The 18083-nt window shown below is 43.1% G+C and overlaps 2 protein-coding genes across 2 annotated transcripts; one reads left to right on the top strand and one right to left on the bottom strand.

Annotated features, from left to right (window-relative positions):
• The first annotated feature begins 1161 nt into the window (after window positions 1-1161).
• Window positions 1162-7283, top strand: ddx39ab (DEAD (Asp-Glu-Ala-Asp) box polypeptide 39Ab). The gene is made up of 10 exons (XM_044182486.1): window positions 1162-1320; window positions 2300-2518; window positions 3033-3160; window positions 3646-3922; window positions 4051-4169; window positions 4344-4475; window positions 5521-5630; window positions 5857-6001; window positions 6152-6299; window positions 6730-7283. The coding sequence occupies exons 2-10, from the start codon at window positions 2311-2313 to the stop codon at window positions 6744-6746; spliced, it is 1284 nt and encodes a 427-aa protein (XP_044038421.1). The 5' UTR covers window positions 1162-1320; window positions 2300-2310; the 3' UTR covers window positions 6747-7283.
• A 649-nt stretch (window positions 7284-7932) lies between these two features.
• si:ch211-106h11.3 (CCN family member 1) lies at window positions 7933-16558 on the bottom strand. The gene is made up of 5 exons (XM_044182487.1): window positions 16336-16558; window positions 14408-14621; window positions 13277-13717; window positions 12608-12786; window positions 7933-10628 (listed from the first exon to the last, which is right to left on the bottom strand). Exons 1-5 carry the CDS (start codon window positions 16384-16386, stop codon window positions 10323-10325), a joined length of 1191 nt encoding a protein of 396 aa, XP_044038422.1. The 5' UTR covers window positions 16387-16558; the 3' UTR covers window positions 7933-10322.
• Window positions 16559-18083: the final 1525 nt, after the last annotated feature.

Here is an 18083-nt window from a genome sequence, read left to right as displayed (position 1 = left end):
TATGTTTCTGTACTGTCTGGAAAACTACAAAGGATCTTTAGACAGCACGATGTATACATACACTGCTGATGATCTGCTGGCCACAGATCATCTATTGTCAGGCATTGTTTGGCACTAGTTAATGCTACAGAGTCATCATTTTGCATTGCATTCATTCATTCATTCAGAAAGAAAGAATAGGGATATCTTAGCTAACTTTGCATGTTTATGCTAACGGTTCTACTCAGGAGAAATATGGATAGCAAAGCATTTTGTAACTCACCATTCAGTGACCAACTGAAATTAAACATTTTCAGATGGCAGGGCTTGATCTGATTCCAAATCAGATCAGTTATGAATGTTTATTTTCACTCAGATTTTTGTGGATTCTTAAAGGTCTAGTGTGTAACATTTAGGAGGAGCTATTGACAGAAATGGAATATAATATTTATAAGTATGTAGTGTAGAATCATCTGAAAACACAAAGTGTTTTTATCTACAGAGGGAGTGAGTCCCCTTCCATGTTGCCCCGCAATGTTTCTACAGTAGCCCAGAACAAACCGACCAAACACTGGCCCTTGATAGCGCCGTTCGCATTTTTCTCAAGTTTCGCCACCATAGTTTCTCCTACACAATTGGAAGGGGAGTGAGATGCCACTAAATCCTACACACTGGACCTTTAATGAGACGCTCAACTTTGATATTATATATGCATTTATACTATTTCAACCACATTTCCAGTGGCTTTAAGTTACATATAAATAGGTGCCAGTTTTGGCAGTAACTTACACCATATACAGTAGTTTCTACAGATCCAAGTCCTTTTTCCAGGATAGATCCCTCATCCTGGAAATCAGTCTTTGCCCATGTAGTCCAAGTATAGGTCCCAGGTTTGTTCTTCAGAGCAGAAGAGAAATCCTCAAAAGCAATTCAAGGAAGCTGCTGTAATTTTACATTACAATTTAAATTTTCAGCACAAAGCTTTAGAATATACAACATCTTTTATATAGACCTAAATGATATTTATTCTTTTTAGCATAATATTAATTCATTAATTTTATTGTGCACATTTTTTTATTTAATATGTATTTATTTTCCGTGTCCATCATGAGCTTCCATACATAGAGTCTGGCGCTGCTGGAGCCCGCTTTTTTAAACTGCGTTGGACTGCGGCACACTTTTTGTCCAATCGCTGGCTACTTTCGCTGGTGGTTCTCCAAATCCACCAATGATGTCAACGCGCTTCGGCAGAGGCGGGACTTCCGGTTACTCGTATATACCAACTGAGGCCTTCCCATGCGGTTTTGATTTGCAAGTGGACGCGTAGCTAACACCGAAAAGGTAAAAATGTGATATCGTGTTCTATGTCGTATTTATTGTAGCAACTAGAGCGTTTACAGAACTTGTCGAACGTTGAGGAAGTCGCGAATAAGATTTATTTAGCTAAAGTCGCAAAGTAGCTACTCTAGGATTTAATACCTTTCTTAATTGTTTGCCTCAGGGTACTACTGAGCTAACATTAGCTAGCGTTTTGTAGTCTAGCATTAGATAACGTTAGCTTAGCCAATCCACCGAGCTTCCTCACATTTGTTAATATTCAGTGAATGAGTAGCCTTTTTATATTCCGCGTTACGTATTCTTTATAATTACTTGTATGTTGCCTGTTTATATTATTCCTATAGTTTAGCTGGTCAATTAGCAGAATAGTTGTTGCTTTATAGCAAGTTAGCTTGCCACGTTAGCAATGGTTATGCAACACAATAGCTTTCCAGTGTTGTACACGGCTCAGAAGCTAACCGGTTTGGTTTATCCGAAAGTGCCGGCTAAACTTCAAGTCTACGTTTGGCCATATTTGTATGTGATATTGTGTGTGTTTTTAGAGGAAAATTTGGATTTACATCGCAATGACTGTAATATAGACCGCGTCTAATATGTGCGTCCTTTTGATTTTTGCTAATAAAGCTAGCATATCTCACTCACTGGCCTTGCGTTTTATAATGGTGTTGCGCGATGTACACAACAATGCTAATATCCAGTGTGTGGTTTACATCCAAATTAGTATCACTGTTTATACAAAACCAAATCCATCTTGTAATGAAAACATGGCGACAAATACACCTTTCCCCCCTGGTACAAACATGTTACCTAACGACAAATGTATTTACAACGCATAGTAAAAACCTGGCACAAAGAACGGCAACAACAGGTGGGCTTAGTTAACAGCCCCCCATGTAAACTCAATAAGCAGGGTTGGTTCAGCCAAAGTAGATGAAAAGCTGACACCGAAACTGATTAAAAACCAATCTTTGTGTTTTTCCAGTTTTAGACACGATGGCAGAGAATGATGTTGATAACGAGCTGCTCGATTATGAAGAAGATGAAGAGCCTCAAGGAGCCCCTGAGAGCGAAGCCCCTGCAGGCAAGAAGGAGGTGAAGGGTTCTTACGTTTCCATCCACAGCTCTGGATTCAGAGATTTTCTGCTCAAACCAGAGCTGCTCCGTGCCATCATCGATTGTGGTTTTGAGCATCCATCTGAAGGTGAGGGACATTTTGGTTGTCTTCACTGGTTGTGTGTATCTTTTTGTTAAATATGTCAAACAGTGGCTTGTCCAAAAGGGGTATTGTTGGTGAAGTTCCTGTGTTTTATTAGGACGGTGTTTTTTTAACACCATGCCTTTACTGTACACAAGTTAATAGCCCGCTCTGGGCGCTTAGTATAGCTGAATAAGAAAAGGGCGGAAAAAATGCGTTTCAGGTGCACAGACTAGCAAAAAATAAAATTGTTTTCTGTATGTAAAGCATTCCATCCACAACTCTTGTGTCCACTTGAGACCTTTAAAGTTGCTGTAAATATAGCCACTGTGGTTATCTTCATTAAGGGTTTACAGGAGCCGGACCTGCTTGATGTGTCCCATAAAATGCAAAACGTAACAATACTAGCAGGGCTGCTACAAGTCTGAACACTCTACAATATCTTGAAATACTTGTACTGACAATAATGTGAATGCACTTAATTAAATCCTTTTATTTGTGTTTGTGTGTTTTTATGCAGTCCAGCATGAATGCATCCCACAAGCTATCCTGGGCATGGATATTCTGTGCCAGGCCAAATCTGGTATGGGCAAGACAGCCGTGTTTGTGCTGGCCACACTGCAGCAGATTGAACCTGTTGATGGACAGGTCAGTACATATGTTCAACACACACTCTATGTATTGAATTAAGCAAAGGGAGCATTGTTATACAATAGGGCTTCAACAAAGATGTAATTAACCACATGTTATTTAGTAAAAATCACCTAGATCTTATAAATGGTAGTGTAATGTATATGGGTTTTGCTAAACCTGTACTGGAACAGCATGAATGTAGTGTTCAGATATGTCTCACTACAAAGACAGCACAAATGATAATCATGTTAGAATTGCTGTTAATTATAACTACACATTACTACATTATTTTAGTAGCATTAAAAGAACATTTACTTATGTATATTTTTAAGTATCCACTGTACATTTCAGTGTATTATGTGCATTAAGTGTCTTTTTGGATATTGGGAAAGGGTTGGGTCAAAATGTGTTACTCTTGCTGCTTAAAAATGTATCAGGACACGTGAAATTGTCAAGATGCAGAGTGTCTGAGTCAGTGTTTCTGTATGCCTACTCCTCAGGTGTCTGTATTAGTCATGTGCCACACACGAGAGCTGGCCTTCCAGATCAGTAAAGAGTATGAGCGTTTCTCCAAGTACATGCCGACAGTAAAGGCAGCAGTATTCTTTGGTGGCATGGCCATCAAGAAGGACGAGGAGGTCTTGAAGAAGAACTGCCCTCATATCGTCGTCGGAACGCCAGGCCGCATCCTCGCTCTCATCCGGAACAAGACCCTCACTCTGAAGAACGTCAAGCACTTTGTCCTGGATGAGTGTGACAAAATGTTGGAGCAGCTAGGTGTGTTCTTTTGTCAATTATTTACTGACATTTTGTTTCAGTTCTCCTCAATTCCACATCAATGTTATCTGGTGAGGGCACCCACCCTCCAAACACTATTTAATCAGAATCATTTGTATGTGTAACAGATATGAGGCGTGACGTACAGGACATCTTCAGGAATACACCTCATGAGAAGCAGGTCATGATGTTCAGCGCAACACTGAGTAAGGAGATCCGACCAGTCTGTCGCAAGTTCATGCAGGATGTAAGTGATCAATGAAGTGTTGTTACTTCAGAATTTCCCCGAACGCAGTCTATCAGTAAGAAAACTGCTTGTGCGTCATAGCTGCTGCGTATTTGAATTTCACATGCCTACGACTTTGCTACTGTAACTAGAAACTCAACAGGTTTAACTTACCTTCTGTCTTCTCCTGTACAGCCCATGGAAGTATTTGTGGACGACGAGACCAAACTTACACTCCACGGCCTGCAACAGTACTACTCCAAGCTGAAGGACAGTGAGAAGAACCGCAAGCTGTTTGACCTGCTTGACGTGTTGGAGTTCAACCAGGTAAAGTGATGTAGCTATTACGTGGTGCATGACTGTCCCAGTAGCATTTGGCATATTGCATAGTGTAAGAATTGTCAAACATAAAAGCAAATAGTTACAAAGACACTAATTGTCTTACTTAATGTGACCTTTAAAAGCTATCACCGGTGTTTCCACGTTTGTAGAAAGTCGTGTAATTTGGTACTGCAGAACTGGAAAAGTTGTCTTCCAGGAAAACTGGAAAATAAGTTAGGAATTTAGGAAATGTCGCTTATTAAAAATTAAATTACAAGGCACATTTGGGGGAAAATGCAAAAGAAACAAGTGGTCTAAATTTAAGGGATATTTTGAAATTTTAGGAAATGTGCTTATTCTCTTTTCTTGCCAAGAGTAAGGTGGGATGGTTGATACAAATTAAAGAAATGAGATACATGTTAATTAGGGAGCTTTAAAGGTGCTGGTAGGTGGGTTCCCCTTGTTTCCAGTCTTTGTGCTAAGCTAATTGGCTGCTACCTGTAACCCAACCCAGGGATTCCACCGGGCATGCCTGCTTTGCGTTATGGCTGCGATGCATAGGGCATAGAGAATCCGGTCAACTTTCAAAATAAAACACTCTGTGCAGATTCCTGGTCGTATATCAACAAAAAACACAACTAAAACAGACAAAAATAGAAATCCATTTAACTACGTAGCCTAATTACCCACAGTAGAAGCAGAAAAGTTGAGGAAAAGGGACCAAGTCAACCACATCGGACAAGCAAACCGCTCTGCTTCTGAAACACTCCCGGTGGTGTATGAAGCCACTGGGAGGACGGAACAGTACCGGGTCGCAGAACGTAGACATTAAAGTGGTATCAAGATTCCCATCTAACTCTTGGCAGGAAAGTTAATAAGCATATTACCCAAAATGTCAAACTATTCCTTTAAAGCTGTTCAGTCACTGAGATAAATTCCACTGTATATTAAAATCCCTAATTCAGGATCTGAAGAAGTCCATCTAGTGCTTTAGGTTGCTGACCCATGCTTCCCCAACAGCTGTATTTCATTACCTTTGCTTTGCCTCTAGGTGGTGATCTTTGTCAAGTCAGTCGCACGCTGCATTGCTCTGGCCCAGCTTCTGCTGGATCAAAATTTTCCTGCCATTGCCATCCACAGGGGAATGGCTCAGGAGGAGAGGTGAGACTTGCACACACACATCTTCCTCTTACATACCTACTCTCATAAATATATGCTCTACTGAGCTCCGACTGCCCAATGTGTTTATGGAGCATGAGGCCTCATCAGTTAACTCAACACATCATTGCCTTCAAAGGGAGGATGCAGTCTAGTAATGCCTGCAGCAGCTGTGGTGATAATTCTCTCTCGGGCTCTGTCCTCTCTCCTGCCCCTTCTCACTCCACAGGCTGTCTCGCTATCAGCAATTCAAGGACTTCCAAAGGCGGATCCTGGTGGCCACTAATCTCTTTGGCCGAGGCATGGACATTGAGCGGGTCAATATCGTCTTCAACTACGACATGCCAGAAGATTCTGATACCTATCTGCACAGGGTGAGAACTGCAGAAGAGAAATAACTGTACTGGTTTTTCTCCATAATGTTACCCTCTGCATGATTCTGTTAGTTGCACATTGTTTAAAGTAATACATTTTTGGTACATGTTTTTGGGATTGAACTCACTCTGGGCTTCTGCACCCATCAGGTTGCCCGTGCTGGTAGGTTTGGGACCAAAGGCCTGGCTATAACCTTTGTGTCAGACGAGACCGATGCCAAGACTCTGAACGATGTGCAGGACCGCTTTGAAGTCAACGTGGCAGAGCTGCCAGACGAGATTGACATCTCCTCTTACAGTAAGTCTTTCCATTTCCGAATGCCTGCTGAAATGCAGTGATGCTTGATGTTCTGATTAAGTTGGCCTGATGGACCAGTTGGAAGGATTGTAATTTGTGGATTAATGGATTCAAAGCACTGAACTATCAAAAGATGATATCACTGCAAATTCTTGATGTTTAGTGTTTTGCTGGACAGTTTAAGCTGGTGAGATCCCGTCAGCTGAAGGTTGCCCCACAGATAATCAGCTTGCATAATGAACCTTTAGAGTCATCTTGGCAACTAGAGACAGCAGTTGGTGCTGCCATGTAACTGTGGGGCTCTCATTAAAATGGAAACTGCCCTTACATGTTTAACCTGTTGGTGAACAGTTGGTATGCTCAGCTGTTGCTCATCACGCCAGTCTTTGACGTGCTCAACTCATGTCTCTCCTCCTCTGTCCCTCTTTAGTCGAGCAGTCCAGATGAGTCCTCCAGCCAAGCAGAAGTCTCCTCTCCATGGATCTTGTCTTGTATTTGGAAGTAGACGTTCTTCACAGTTGATTTGAAAGCTCTGCTCGTTCCCAATGTTCATTTATTTTTATTGTCAGTTTTTGGGGATGGGGGGTATGGTCGATTTTTTAATTTGTCTTTTACTGTTTTTTTTTTTTGTTTAATGAAATTAAAACTTTTTATAAAATGCCATTTTTACTATTGTGGTCTCTTGTTAGGTTATCCTTGTCTCTACCCCCATTTTCATTGATTTCAATCTCAAGCAGAGCTTCAGGGAAATGTATAGGAAAGTAGTTATGAGGAACATGTAAAAGTGATATTTGGCCCTTTTTTAAATGTTCAAACTAGTTTGTATAGGAAGCTGGGTTTTTTCTTTCCCCCCCACTGCAACAGTTGATCTTTATAACGTAATTATGTAGTCATGTAGTGAGTTAAGTAAAACAATTTTAGCTCATGTGGCAGCTCTTCTTTTGAATTTACAATTGAATGCCTCCAATAAATGTCAGCAAGTCACCAAGTGGAGTCCTAGTGGTGAATTTGCCAATTCTGATTGTCATTAGTGCACTGTATAATGAAAATATTGATGCTTAATATGTATCTGTTATCTTGTTTTGGGGTTTAAAAAAATATTTCACCCAACTACAATCTCAAAATGTTGTTAATTTGTATGTATGCCTGTTTAAACAAGCAAAAACCTTGTGGGGATTTAGCAAAGCTCAATGAACGTCCACCGCTGTGGTACAAACTGAAATATCCCAACTGTTTGACGAATTGCATGAAGTTTTTGTACAGACAGATGAATCCTCATGACTTTTGTGATCCCCTGACTTTTTCATCTAGTGTCACCATCAGGTCAAATTTTTAATTTGTCAACTACTTTGGTTTATGACCAAAACCTGCGAAACTAATGACATTCCCATCAGCCATGGCTTTACTCTGTTTAGTGTTAATTAGCAAATGTTAGCATACTAACATGCTTTTAGCTTTGTGACTATGAGCACTTTACAGTATCATGCTGATGTTAGCATTTAGACCAAAGCACTAATGTACTAAAGTACAGCCTCACAAAGCAGACTCGGTCAGAACTAATTGCAACCCAACATTGGGTAATTTTATCTACATGATAGCAAAATGATCACTGGTAAATGTTCAACACCAAGTGTAGGAGTGAAAATGTCTTTATTGAAAAATGCAAAATGATGAAATCAAATGTGTTAGGCAACCAGTTTCCAAGAGAAGCACTTGTGAAGAAAATTGATTTTTAGCCTCTGTGAACATTTTTTAAATATGTAATCTTAGAAAGCATGACTTTATCATTACCGATGGTATTAATGTACACTAGTAGACATACAATCATCATGCTTTCAAATTGGCACTTGATGCCAGATCTGAACCCTGCCTCGTTCAGTGCTAAACTATACATGGACTACTTCAGTATAACTCGGTAAAAGGATTGGCCCTTATACAGCAGATAGAACTAAAAGAAGGTAACAATGCATCTGTACATAGCTGCTCTATAGTGTCATTTAACAAAACTAGACATACAGTACCAAAACCACCGCATCTACATAGACAAATAGCAATGGTAACATGGTGAACAATTCCCAAACAATTTTTTAAATCACCTGTAAAGTTGAAAACCCCTAATGAGGTTGTAAGGCTTAGCGGCAGCAGAGTCTCTTAACTAAGAAAGCCTACTGTAGCCAAGACGTGGTTGAAAATGCAATTATTTTCCAGTTTCACAGAAAACTGAACAAATGTCTAAGCCACTATCTTCTTATGGCACAAGAGAAAACAAATCTTTGAAATGATAAAATGGTGCTTCAAATAATTTAGAATCACCCATTTAACGTGTATTCAGTAAAGATAAAAATCAGTTTGAAAAGACCTCTCAGTCACTCTATTATTACCTTTGCATGAGATAAAAGGTCATGAATCAGGGCTGTCGTAAGGTGCATGAAGTCCCAGTCAAGAAAGATGATCTGGGTTATTCAGTCATAGTAAAGGATTTTGGCCATAAAAATGGTAGAATAATACAGAATTCCCCTCCTTCGAAATGTCCTTAGAAATACGTTCTTATTGACCTCTGGCAGCCCCGGCTCTGTCCTCTGCAGGGCCATAAAGCTCTTCTCTGCCCCCAACAGTGATGTCAACTTGACAACACAGCCTTCAACAGAATTTCTCAGAAACAGACACCACTTAAACATAAAGAAACATGAGTTATTGTTGTTGTTTTTTTTCAGTGAGCTGGCATGCTGCTCAATTACAGGCCAAATTGGGCACCAGAGCGGTTCCACCCGTTAGTCCCAAATTACATGTTTACCTCAGTATACTTTATTTTCTTCTTATAGCAAACCAGAGAGTGGCTGAATTTCTCTCACTGCCCCTCAGAGTCAGGATTGTAATTTGCAATGAATTAGGCGGTCGACTTCTTGGCGCCAGAATCCCAGGCTTGTTCTTCTGTTGCTCGCTAAATGTCTCAGTTTCTCGTGGAGGCAAGGCAGGGGATGAGTCCAGCTGTGTAAACAACCTTTGACATATTCCCCACTAATGCGTACAAAGCCTCAACCCATCAGGTTCAACTCTGTCTTTTTCTAGTACATACTTCCTCTTCTCCTGTAGCCTTCATCATCCATCATTGGACATGGCTTTCTGACCGCCGTGACCTCTGATGCGACCCCGGGGTCAAGTCCCGATCTGTGGGAGTCCTCCTCTCCCTGTCATGGCTGACAGCTCTCAGCTGTTTTGTCCCTCTCAGATCCTCGTTCAGCCACGCCAATGCTCCAAACATAGCAGCACCGCCTTCCCTGGTGGCAGGCCACTGTGTCATCACGTCTGTCTCAACAATAAATACCAGTGAATAAATACCATAAAAAGACACAAGCCACACTCCTGTCAGAACATCTGAGATGCTCCTCCATCTTCTGCCATCATGATCCCAGTTTTTGCTGTCAAGTCGTCTCCATGAGTCTTCATTTGGTTTATCAATACTAAGTTATTGGCGTGTACAGACATATGATTCCAGCTGGTTTCATATTTGGCTCCAAAGCAACGTCATTCCAGCTTTCTATTGGCTAGTCAGACCTGTTGCTCAGTAAGTGCGATGTGAATCCACACCATCAACAAAAGAAACACCAACAGTTATGCTCGTGTGTGTCAGCTCTTGCTCCAGCGTCCCCAACAAAAGTCTCAGAGTTCGGGGGACATTTGGTGCATGGCAGCAACACGGTGGCTGGTTGCTTCCATGTTTTCTATAAAGATTTCGTCACAGTCGGTAGAAGTCTGGGCCAGGCCAGAAACAACTTCTTATCTACACTAAAGCAGGGGCTGCTCACTTTGCTCTTTCCAAGTTGGAGATGCGCCCATCTGATTCATTCTGCTTCTCCCCATTCCTCCCCAAATAATCTTCCAGAAAAGATGTTTTGACGTGTGCACCTCGCTTGCGTCTACTCATAGATACACTAAGGACAGCTATTCTATAATGGGGATCACTATGGGGGAGTTAATGTCTTTTTTTTTTGTGAGGGAATGTAGGTTGGGGGGATGATACCACTAGTCGATGAACTTGTGTGTGTCTCCGTAGAGCCATCGCTGTGGAGGCATGGCCGCCTCGTTGAGGTGGTTGCACTCGTCGCTGCACTTGCAGGACTGGATGAACATCACAGACTTGTTGAAGCGTTCGCCATCAGGGCAGGCGAAGGTCACACTGGCAGTGCGTGTGCGACGGGGTGAGCAGCAACGGCCATCTCTACATACGCCACAGTAGTTGGGCCTGTACAGGCGAGTGCTCCTGCAGCCGGCGTAGGACAGGCGGTGTGGCTCAGGGGCCTTATGGGTACGAGAGCACTTCCTTCCTTTCTGTGGAGGGAGAAAGACGAGCGAAAGAGTGAATTCAGTTTTCCAGTGAAAGGAGTAACAAGCCTTGCTAGTGAGTGTGAGGTTGTGCTTAGACACAGTGGTGCTTTGAGATAAATTATAATGTTAGCATGCTAACATGCTCACAATAAAAATGCTAATATGCTGATGTTTAGCAGGTATAGTGTTTAGCATGTTAGCAGGATAATATTTGCTAATTAGCACTGAACACAACATACAACTGAGGCTGATGGCAATGTCATTAGTTTTGCAGGTATTTGGTCATAAACCAAGGTATTGGACAAATAAAAAATTTGAGCTGATGGTGACACTAAATGAAACCTTAAGGGATCACCAAAGTTATTACAATTCATCCTGAGGAGGACATGAATGTACCAAATTTCATGGCAATCCATCCAATAGTTGATCATCAAAGTCAATAGGATTCATCCTCTGGGGACCATGAATGTTTGTACATCAACATTTCAAGGCAACCCATAGTTGTTAAGATGTTTCATTCTGGACTCTCAGTCAGTGGTGGATCAACTGAGTAACATCCATTACTATCCCTACAGCCAGACCTGTTGAAACCGCTAGCATGGCTAGAAATCATTTCTGTGGTGCAGCAGTGATGCTACACACTCTACAGAACACTGCTTTCCAGTGAAAGCTTTATAGGATCACATTGCCATTTGCTTGTAACCAGAACTGCACAGCAAAATGAAATAACTCATTACTCAAGCTCTGTGACATGAAAAACAAAGCTAATCTAGTTAAGTAGAGAGACAGGGAAAACCAAAATAAAGGTCATAACAACAGATGAGTGCCAGAGAGAGAGGAACATGCCAACAATAGTTAAGGATTGACACTGATACACATTAACACCCACAGCAACTCTGCAAACATTGGGAGAGCACAGAGAAACAGGTGCATAACAACCCATCAGCCTCATGAGTGGCTCACGGCGGGAGGCAGAATGTTTCTGAGGGTGTTGCGTATGAAATGTGCAAGAGCAACAGAGTGGGCGAGCGGAGTGCTCTTTAAATCACAGAGCCACTGAGTGCAGCTGACAGCCACGGTGTCGCAGGTTCAGTGTGGGAGAGCTCCAAACCCAACCCCCACAGGGAGAGTTTTTCCTTTGTCCCGTCTCTGAAAAGTTCTGGGATTTATGCCTATGTAAAACTAATTTTTGCTGTGTTATTTCTAAAGCAAAGCTGCAGGGATTTTCAGCTATTTAAAAGGAAAACTTTTTTTGGGCACACATACTGCATTTTTAAAGTTATCAGAAATTGTGACAAGAGTATGGTATTTTCCAGACTACTTCTTGGCTTTGATTTCAGGAAGTTACTGCTCCCATCCAAGAAATAGTCCAGCAGCCCCCGTAAAACTTAGAAATGTAATTTTTACACTTTTTAAACAATTAGTGAGATTTAGAGGTGCTGGTAGGCGGATTTTATTATCTTCAGACACAGCCAGGCTAACTGTTTCCCCCTGTGCCCAGTCTTTATGCTAAGCTAAGTTAACTGGCTGCTGGCTGTAGCTTCATACAGACATGAATGGTATCACTCTTCTCATCGAACTCTCTGCCAGAAAGCGAAGTATTTTCCAAAATGTTAAACTAATCGTTGAAGCTTCAAATTACTTTCATTTAAAGTGGGACAACCATGAACTGAGCATGAAGCCACGCAGGGGAAATGTGGTCTAAATCAGCTCTGTCGTCATCCTGCGCAGGATGTTTCCCACACAGCAACAGAACCGTGAATAGACAGAATGGACCAGAAAGGGCTCCAGCTACAGAGGGCGATTCAGGGGCGGGGGCTCTATACATGCCATGATATTAATACCAATCTGACCCCTTGAGAGCAATCCTTTCCTGAATCTATTTAGCCTGGTGGCTGGACTGCATGGTTGTGGGCCATTAGAGGAAGAACTGCAATCTAACCCTTTATGAGAATCTTAAAAGCACCAAACACATTCCTCACCTTGACAGGGATAGACATGGAGCTGCAGGGCCGAATGTTGCACAGACGCGTCTCCTTGATCAGCTTACACCGGGCATTGTCATTGGTAACACGAGAGGAGACGCCCATCCCACAGCTCCGAGAACACTGGGACCAGGAAGTAGTCTGAACCACACACTGATCTCCCACCTGTCTCCAGGCTAGGAGAGATGAAAGACGGGACGTGTGAGGGAGAACGACAATGGATGCAAAATATGGAGGGCCAGAGTATGAGAAGCAAGATCAGCAAAAGTAAAGCTGGGGGGGGGGAAAGGGCCAGTGGGAGAGAGAGGGAAAAGGAGAGGTCCAGAGATGCAAAGCACACTAGCCTCATTCACTGAACAGGCAACACTGACGCATAGAGAGGGTGATTACAGAGAGGGGAAAGCTGGGTGACAGAGGTATGTGCTGTGTGAGAGCAGTGTGTGTGTGTGTGTGTGAGAGAGAGAGAGCACCTCTGGTGTGCAAGGAGCCAGTGGAAAACAAGCCTCACACAAATGCTGACACACACACGCAGATGCAGAGGGAAAGGCTCACAGTGAGGCCGTTTGTGCGTCAGGAGGCTAAAATGGCTAAAACATAAACAGGATGCGTTACTGCGTGGAGGAAACAGACGGCACTCTGAGGCGACACGGCGGCACCCTCTCTTACCCGCCAGGTGCTTGTTTCCCCGTGGCTTGTCCCACTTGCGCCCCACCTCCACCAGCTCGTTGCCCAGGGTGTCCTTCTCCTTTTTGGGTTTGTAGGGGTACAGCTTCCGGTAAAGTTTCGGATAAGGCTTTGGGTAGGGGTAGGCCGGGTAGGGAATGAAGGGGTAAGGCGGGTAAGCTGGAGGTTGGGGTCTGCGGTGCACTGGGGGCACCATGGTGGTCCCCTTGTGGCAGTCGATGCTGAGGCAGCACTGGCCCGGCACCTTGACCAGCTGCGGAGAAGGACAGGAAGGGGACGCCAGGGGCACATGGCTGGGGCAAAGGGGCACGCAGCCTACCGCTCCATCGATGCAGGTGCACTGGTGCTTGCAACCAGCGCGGAAATTCTCGCCGTTTTGATAAATCCGCCCATTGTATTCGCACGAGCGGCCCTCTGCCTTTGCTGAGGGAAAGGAAATAGACAGACAGGTTGGTCAAAAACTGAGTGTTCCGATATCAAGTATTCTTGATCCAAAGAAAACTCTGAAGCTGATGAAAACTTAAGTGACAGGAAGAAAGAACAAACAGGAAGAGGCTCATGTGCAAATGCATCTTTAATATGCATGGAGGGTAGAAGAAGAGAGACAGACAGACACACTATCTCCAGATTTATGAAGTAAGCTCTATTCTTAGACCAGAAAGGAATTTTGACTTGTTTACAATGTCCTTCCCCTTCGCTCCCTCAAAGGGACTCCCCACACAACACCCCGGATACCCCCCTTTATATAGAAACACCCCCACATATAAAAATACCACTGTGCATGCATGTGTGCTTCATGGGGCTGTTTGTGTACACACCGAACTACTTATATAAATCCCGGAGTTGGCCGGGTTTCAGTTGCAGCTCATGAAGGTGCTCTGTTTTTGAAATGTGGCACGGGCTTCAAACCAGAAGCCCCTATCAAAGAGAAACTCCAGCCGCTTGGCTCGGAAGCAAGATTCCCCACCCTGAAGTTACACATTCCCTCACTCAACCCAGAGCTAAACCCTGTGCCCAATCTAAACCAAAAAAACTCCTCCTGCATCTGACCCTCCAGCTCCCCCCACCCTCCCCTCTCTCTTTCAGCCTTCCTACCACCTCTGTGGTACGTACCCCTGCAGATGCCATAGGTACGGCCCACATCATTGCCATAGTTGCACTCCAGGCCTTTATGGTGGTCACAGGGCCGTCCTTCGTGGCAATCCTGGTTGAGCTGAGCTGCACACACTTTGCAGCACCCGCAGCCATCCGGGACTGAGCTGACCCCTGGGGGACAGGATGGAGGCCCTGCCGGACACTCACACACCACTGGACAGCCAGCAGTCACCTAAAGGAGGGGACATAGAGTGCACTTTAGTTAACCTGAAAATTGGCAAACCAACTTCATACAGTACATTTTCCATGTAGGAGGAGCCACACTGGAACCAAGCAGGACAATAGTTTGACTCATGTTTCACAGATCACAGAAATTCCTCAAAGTGTGTGAGGCTTAAACATTTGCTGAATACCCAGCACTGTCCCAAGCCCCACAGGGGTATCTGTAACCCTCTGTCGCCTTCCGCTTGGCAATCGCCACGGCGAGCCGGGATGAAAGGTATGTTCTCTAACCCCCCGCCCCCACCACCACCACCCTTCCTGCTCCTACATCTTTTGTTTCTCACCGCCTCTCTCCACACACACCAGAGCTACTCCAACAACTCCCAGCAGGTATTAAGATCACAGAGAGCTGCCAGTCTGACTGTCCACAGTCAGATCACCTAAAGGGATCCCTTCCTGACTCTGCCACTGTCTGAACCCAGGCCAGGTCCTGGTGTGCCACTGTCACCGGTTCAACTCACTCTTGTGGGTCTCGGGTGGGTATGAAGGTTGGATATGACATTACACAATGCAGTGGCAATAGCTTTCCATTTTTAGCATTATCGCTGGGTATAACCTGGTACTTGAAACATCTCCTAACCAAAAGTCATATAATATTCCCGTAGATATTTATAGTGTGGAGTGTGTATTTTTATCTCCATTTGTATAACTGTTGGATAATATTACTGTAGCGTAATTTTGGACCTACAGAGAGATGGAAGCTTATGTACATATAGTTTAATAACATATATATAAAAGGCTGAATTGGTTCAGTTTTGTCAGGTTAAGAAACCTGTAAACTCTCACAAACACCCCTGATTGACACAAGTTTGTTCCAAGTGGGAGTCATTTGTTGTTTCAAGTATTTAGATTTAAATGAGAGTCTAAACCGTGGATATGTAGGTAGAAATAGGCAGTGGTGGAATGTAACTAAGTACATTTACTCAAATACTGTACTCAAGTACTTGTATTTCACTTGAGTATTTCCATTTCATGCTACTTCACTACATTTCAGGAAATATGTTTTACTCCACTTCATTTGTTCCGATTTTACATACATGATGATCTTATAGAACAGCATTATTACAGATTAAACTACCCAACTGTATATAAAACAGTTCAAATTGGCTCCACCTTGACCAACAATAAAATGCTACTAACACATTAATACACCAGTAATCCAATAATATAATATACAATAATATAACACTCACAGGGGCCAATGCAGACTTGTATTGGAGTACTTTTGTATTGCTGTATTATTACTTGACTAAACGACTTGGAAATAGTGAGTGGGAAAGTTTTGAGCACTTTCTGCAACATCACTCAAGGACCTCTGGTGGTCCCAGAACCTCATTTTGGAAAACAATAAATGTTACCACAGATTTTCCAAATATTACAATCAAACATTGAGGTCATGGAAGAAGAAAGTAAGTGTATGGTAGCTACATTATTAATCACTTGTGTGGAGCTGTGTGAATAGTGGGTAGGATTCCATTAGACCATTATTTTGACATGCAGTCGGCCTACTATACAGCATGGATATGAATGGAAGATTAGACTATAATGTAACCAGACGACAGCAGCTCAAATCCGCTGGAGCTACAGTAGAGTACAGGCACGTGAGTCTTTATTCCTCAGTGTTTATATGAAGCAGTGACAGAAAATAAACTTCATACGCTTACCAGGCCGACTGTCACCACTTGCAAGACAGCAAATAATAGCAGTATCCCCATGCTGTCAGCTGATTCACATATAAGAAGAGAAAACGTAAACAGCAACTTATAATATCACAGAAAAATAAATCCTCCACCGGCTCAGAAACAATAGCTTTTGTCCACAAAGGTTAAATCCGACATGCGCGACGCTCCTTAAATGTCCTCCATCACTTGTGAATTTTCATCGATCAAAGTGTGAGGCTTGTTTTTATATCAGCCCCGTGCTTTTTATGGCAGCCACGCCCACCCCAGACCTCCTTTAACCAATTAGGAGGCAGGCGCGCGGCCAAGGTATCCCAACAGGGAGGGAGGGGCGGGGCTTGTAGCTTCAACACTGAGAGCAGAGATTTGGCACGGGGGCGTGGCCAAGCATGAATGCAGTCATTCATAAAAATTCAGAATTACTACATTCCAAAGCGGACCTGGCTTCTGGGTGTTTATTTATTTATGTTTGAGCGAAAATAATATTTTTGATGCTTTAAAGTTCTTTTCACACGCATACCTCTGTCCGGCTGCTGCTTTGTGAAAAGTAAAATAAATATACCCAGCTGCTAGTCTGTGCTACATTAATACTAGGGGCAGCCACGGAAAACAGCTAGGAATTTCCTTCCCCCACTTTAGAAAAATACTTTTAGACAAGAGCTGGACAGATAAAGTACATATACAAGGAGAGCAGAGTGTTCCTTGGAGCTGGGTATAACTACATGATTGAGTGATAGTGATGTTGAAAGTGATTATGATAATCTCCAGTGCAATTCATCACTCTCTTTTCCTCCCTCTATATCCTGTCTTTAGCCCCCACATCCCTTTTACCTACTCAGAGGTTCCCAGGCCACCTCTCCACCTCTGCCTGCACACACACACACACACACACACACACACACACACACACACACACACACACACACACACACACACACACACACACACACATACACACAATCACAAACAGCTACCCATGTAAACAGACAAGAATTTGGTTCATTTGGTTCAAGGTTTTCATTAAAGAGTGCAGAGCGGTGGTGAGGACCGCCTGGATAATCTTCCTGTCATCCCCACAGAACAGACACGCACACAGGAAACCAGCCATCTACAGTACCTGAGCTGGTGGCTAACGTACACACTGATAGTCTGTGTATGAGGGTTAAACACATATTCCACATCTATGCAGTAACATTACATTAAACTGTTCACCGGTGACACAGGCACACGCAGTGGGCTGCTTGTTGTAATTCAGTGAGAGGGATGGTGGGTGGCTAAATTGTTGTTTTCCCTTGCAGTTTCCCCTAAAATGTATCATTAAGCAGAGGGATGCTTGCAGTCATTTGTGTCAACAGGGAAGATATCACCCCGCTTCATCCTCTATAAACCACCCCCCTGCACTTAACCACATGGTCACATATAGAGTGGTGCATTCAGTAGGCCTGTGCTGCACAGACATCCACATAAACACTTGCATGCACCTCTTGCAAGCATACTCACATTTGCATATCAGAAACTCACTCTAAGAGCACTTACCACAGACATACAAAAGCACACACACACACACCTAGCTCCATTTTGTGCCTCTCATGTATTATCATTACATTTGAGTCACTGACCTAAGCATCAGATTTCCTAAAAAGAAAAAAAAAATCCCAGCGATGTTTGAAAAACCCAGCAGGTCAACTCTTACCATTGTTCTAAAGGTACTCTTCTAACCATCTGGTTGAAAA

The sequence above is a fragment of the Siniperca chuatsi genome, linkage group LG21 (genome assembly GCF_020085105.1).
Source record: "Siniperca chuatsi isolate FFG_IHB_CAS linkage group LG21, ASM2008510v1, whole genome shotgun sequence".
NCBI classification, from domain to species: domain Eukaryota; kingdom Metazoa; phylum Chordata; class Actinopteri; order Centrarchiformes; family Sinipercidae; genus Siniperca; species Siniperca chuatsi.
This window is presented reverse-complemented; position numbering and strand designations above follow the sequence as displayed.

Excerpts from the sequence above, each read along its gene's own strand:
- ddx39ab (XM_044182486.1), top strand. The coding sequence starts at position 2,311 with ATGGCAGAGAATGATGTTGATAACGAGCTGCTCGATTATGAAGAAGAT. Across the intron at positions 4,170-4,343 it reads GTCGCAAGTTCATGCAGGAT|CCCATGGAAGTATTTGTGGA; the intron begins GTAAGTGATCAA and ends TCTCCTGTACAG. Across the intron at positions 4,476-5,520 it reads ACGTGTTGGAGTTCAACCAG|GTGGTGATCTTTGTCAAGTC; the intron begins GTAAAGTGATGT and ends CTTTGCCTCTAG.
- si:ch211-106h11.3 (XM_044182487.1), bottom strand. The coding sequence starts at position 16,386 with ATGGGGATACTGCTATTATTTGCTGTCTTGCAAGTGGTGACAGTCGGC. Across the intron at positions 14,622-16,335 it reads AAGTGGTGACAGTCGGCCTG|GTGACTGCTGGCTGTCCAGT; the intron begins GTAAGCGTATGA and ends CCCCTCCTTTAG. Across the intron at positions 13,718-14,407 it reads TACCTATGGCATCTGCAGGG|CAAAGGCAGAGGGCCGCTCG; the intron begins GTACGTACCACA and ends CCTTTCCCTCAG.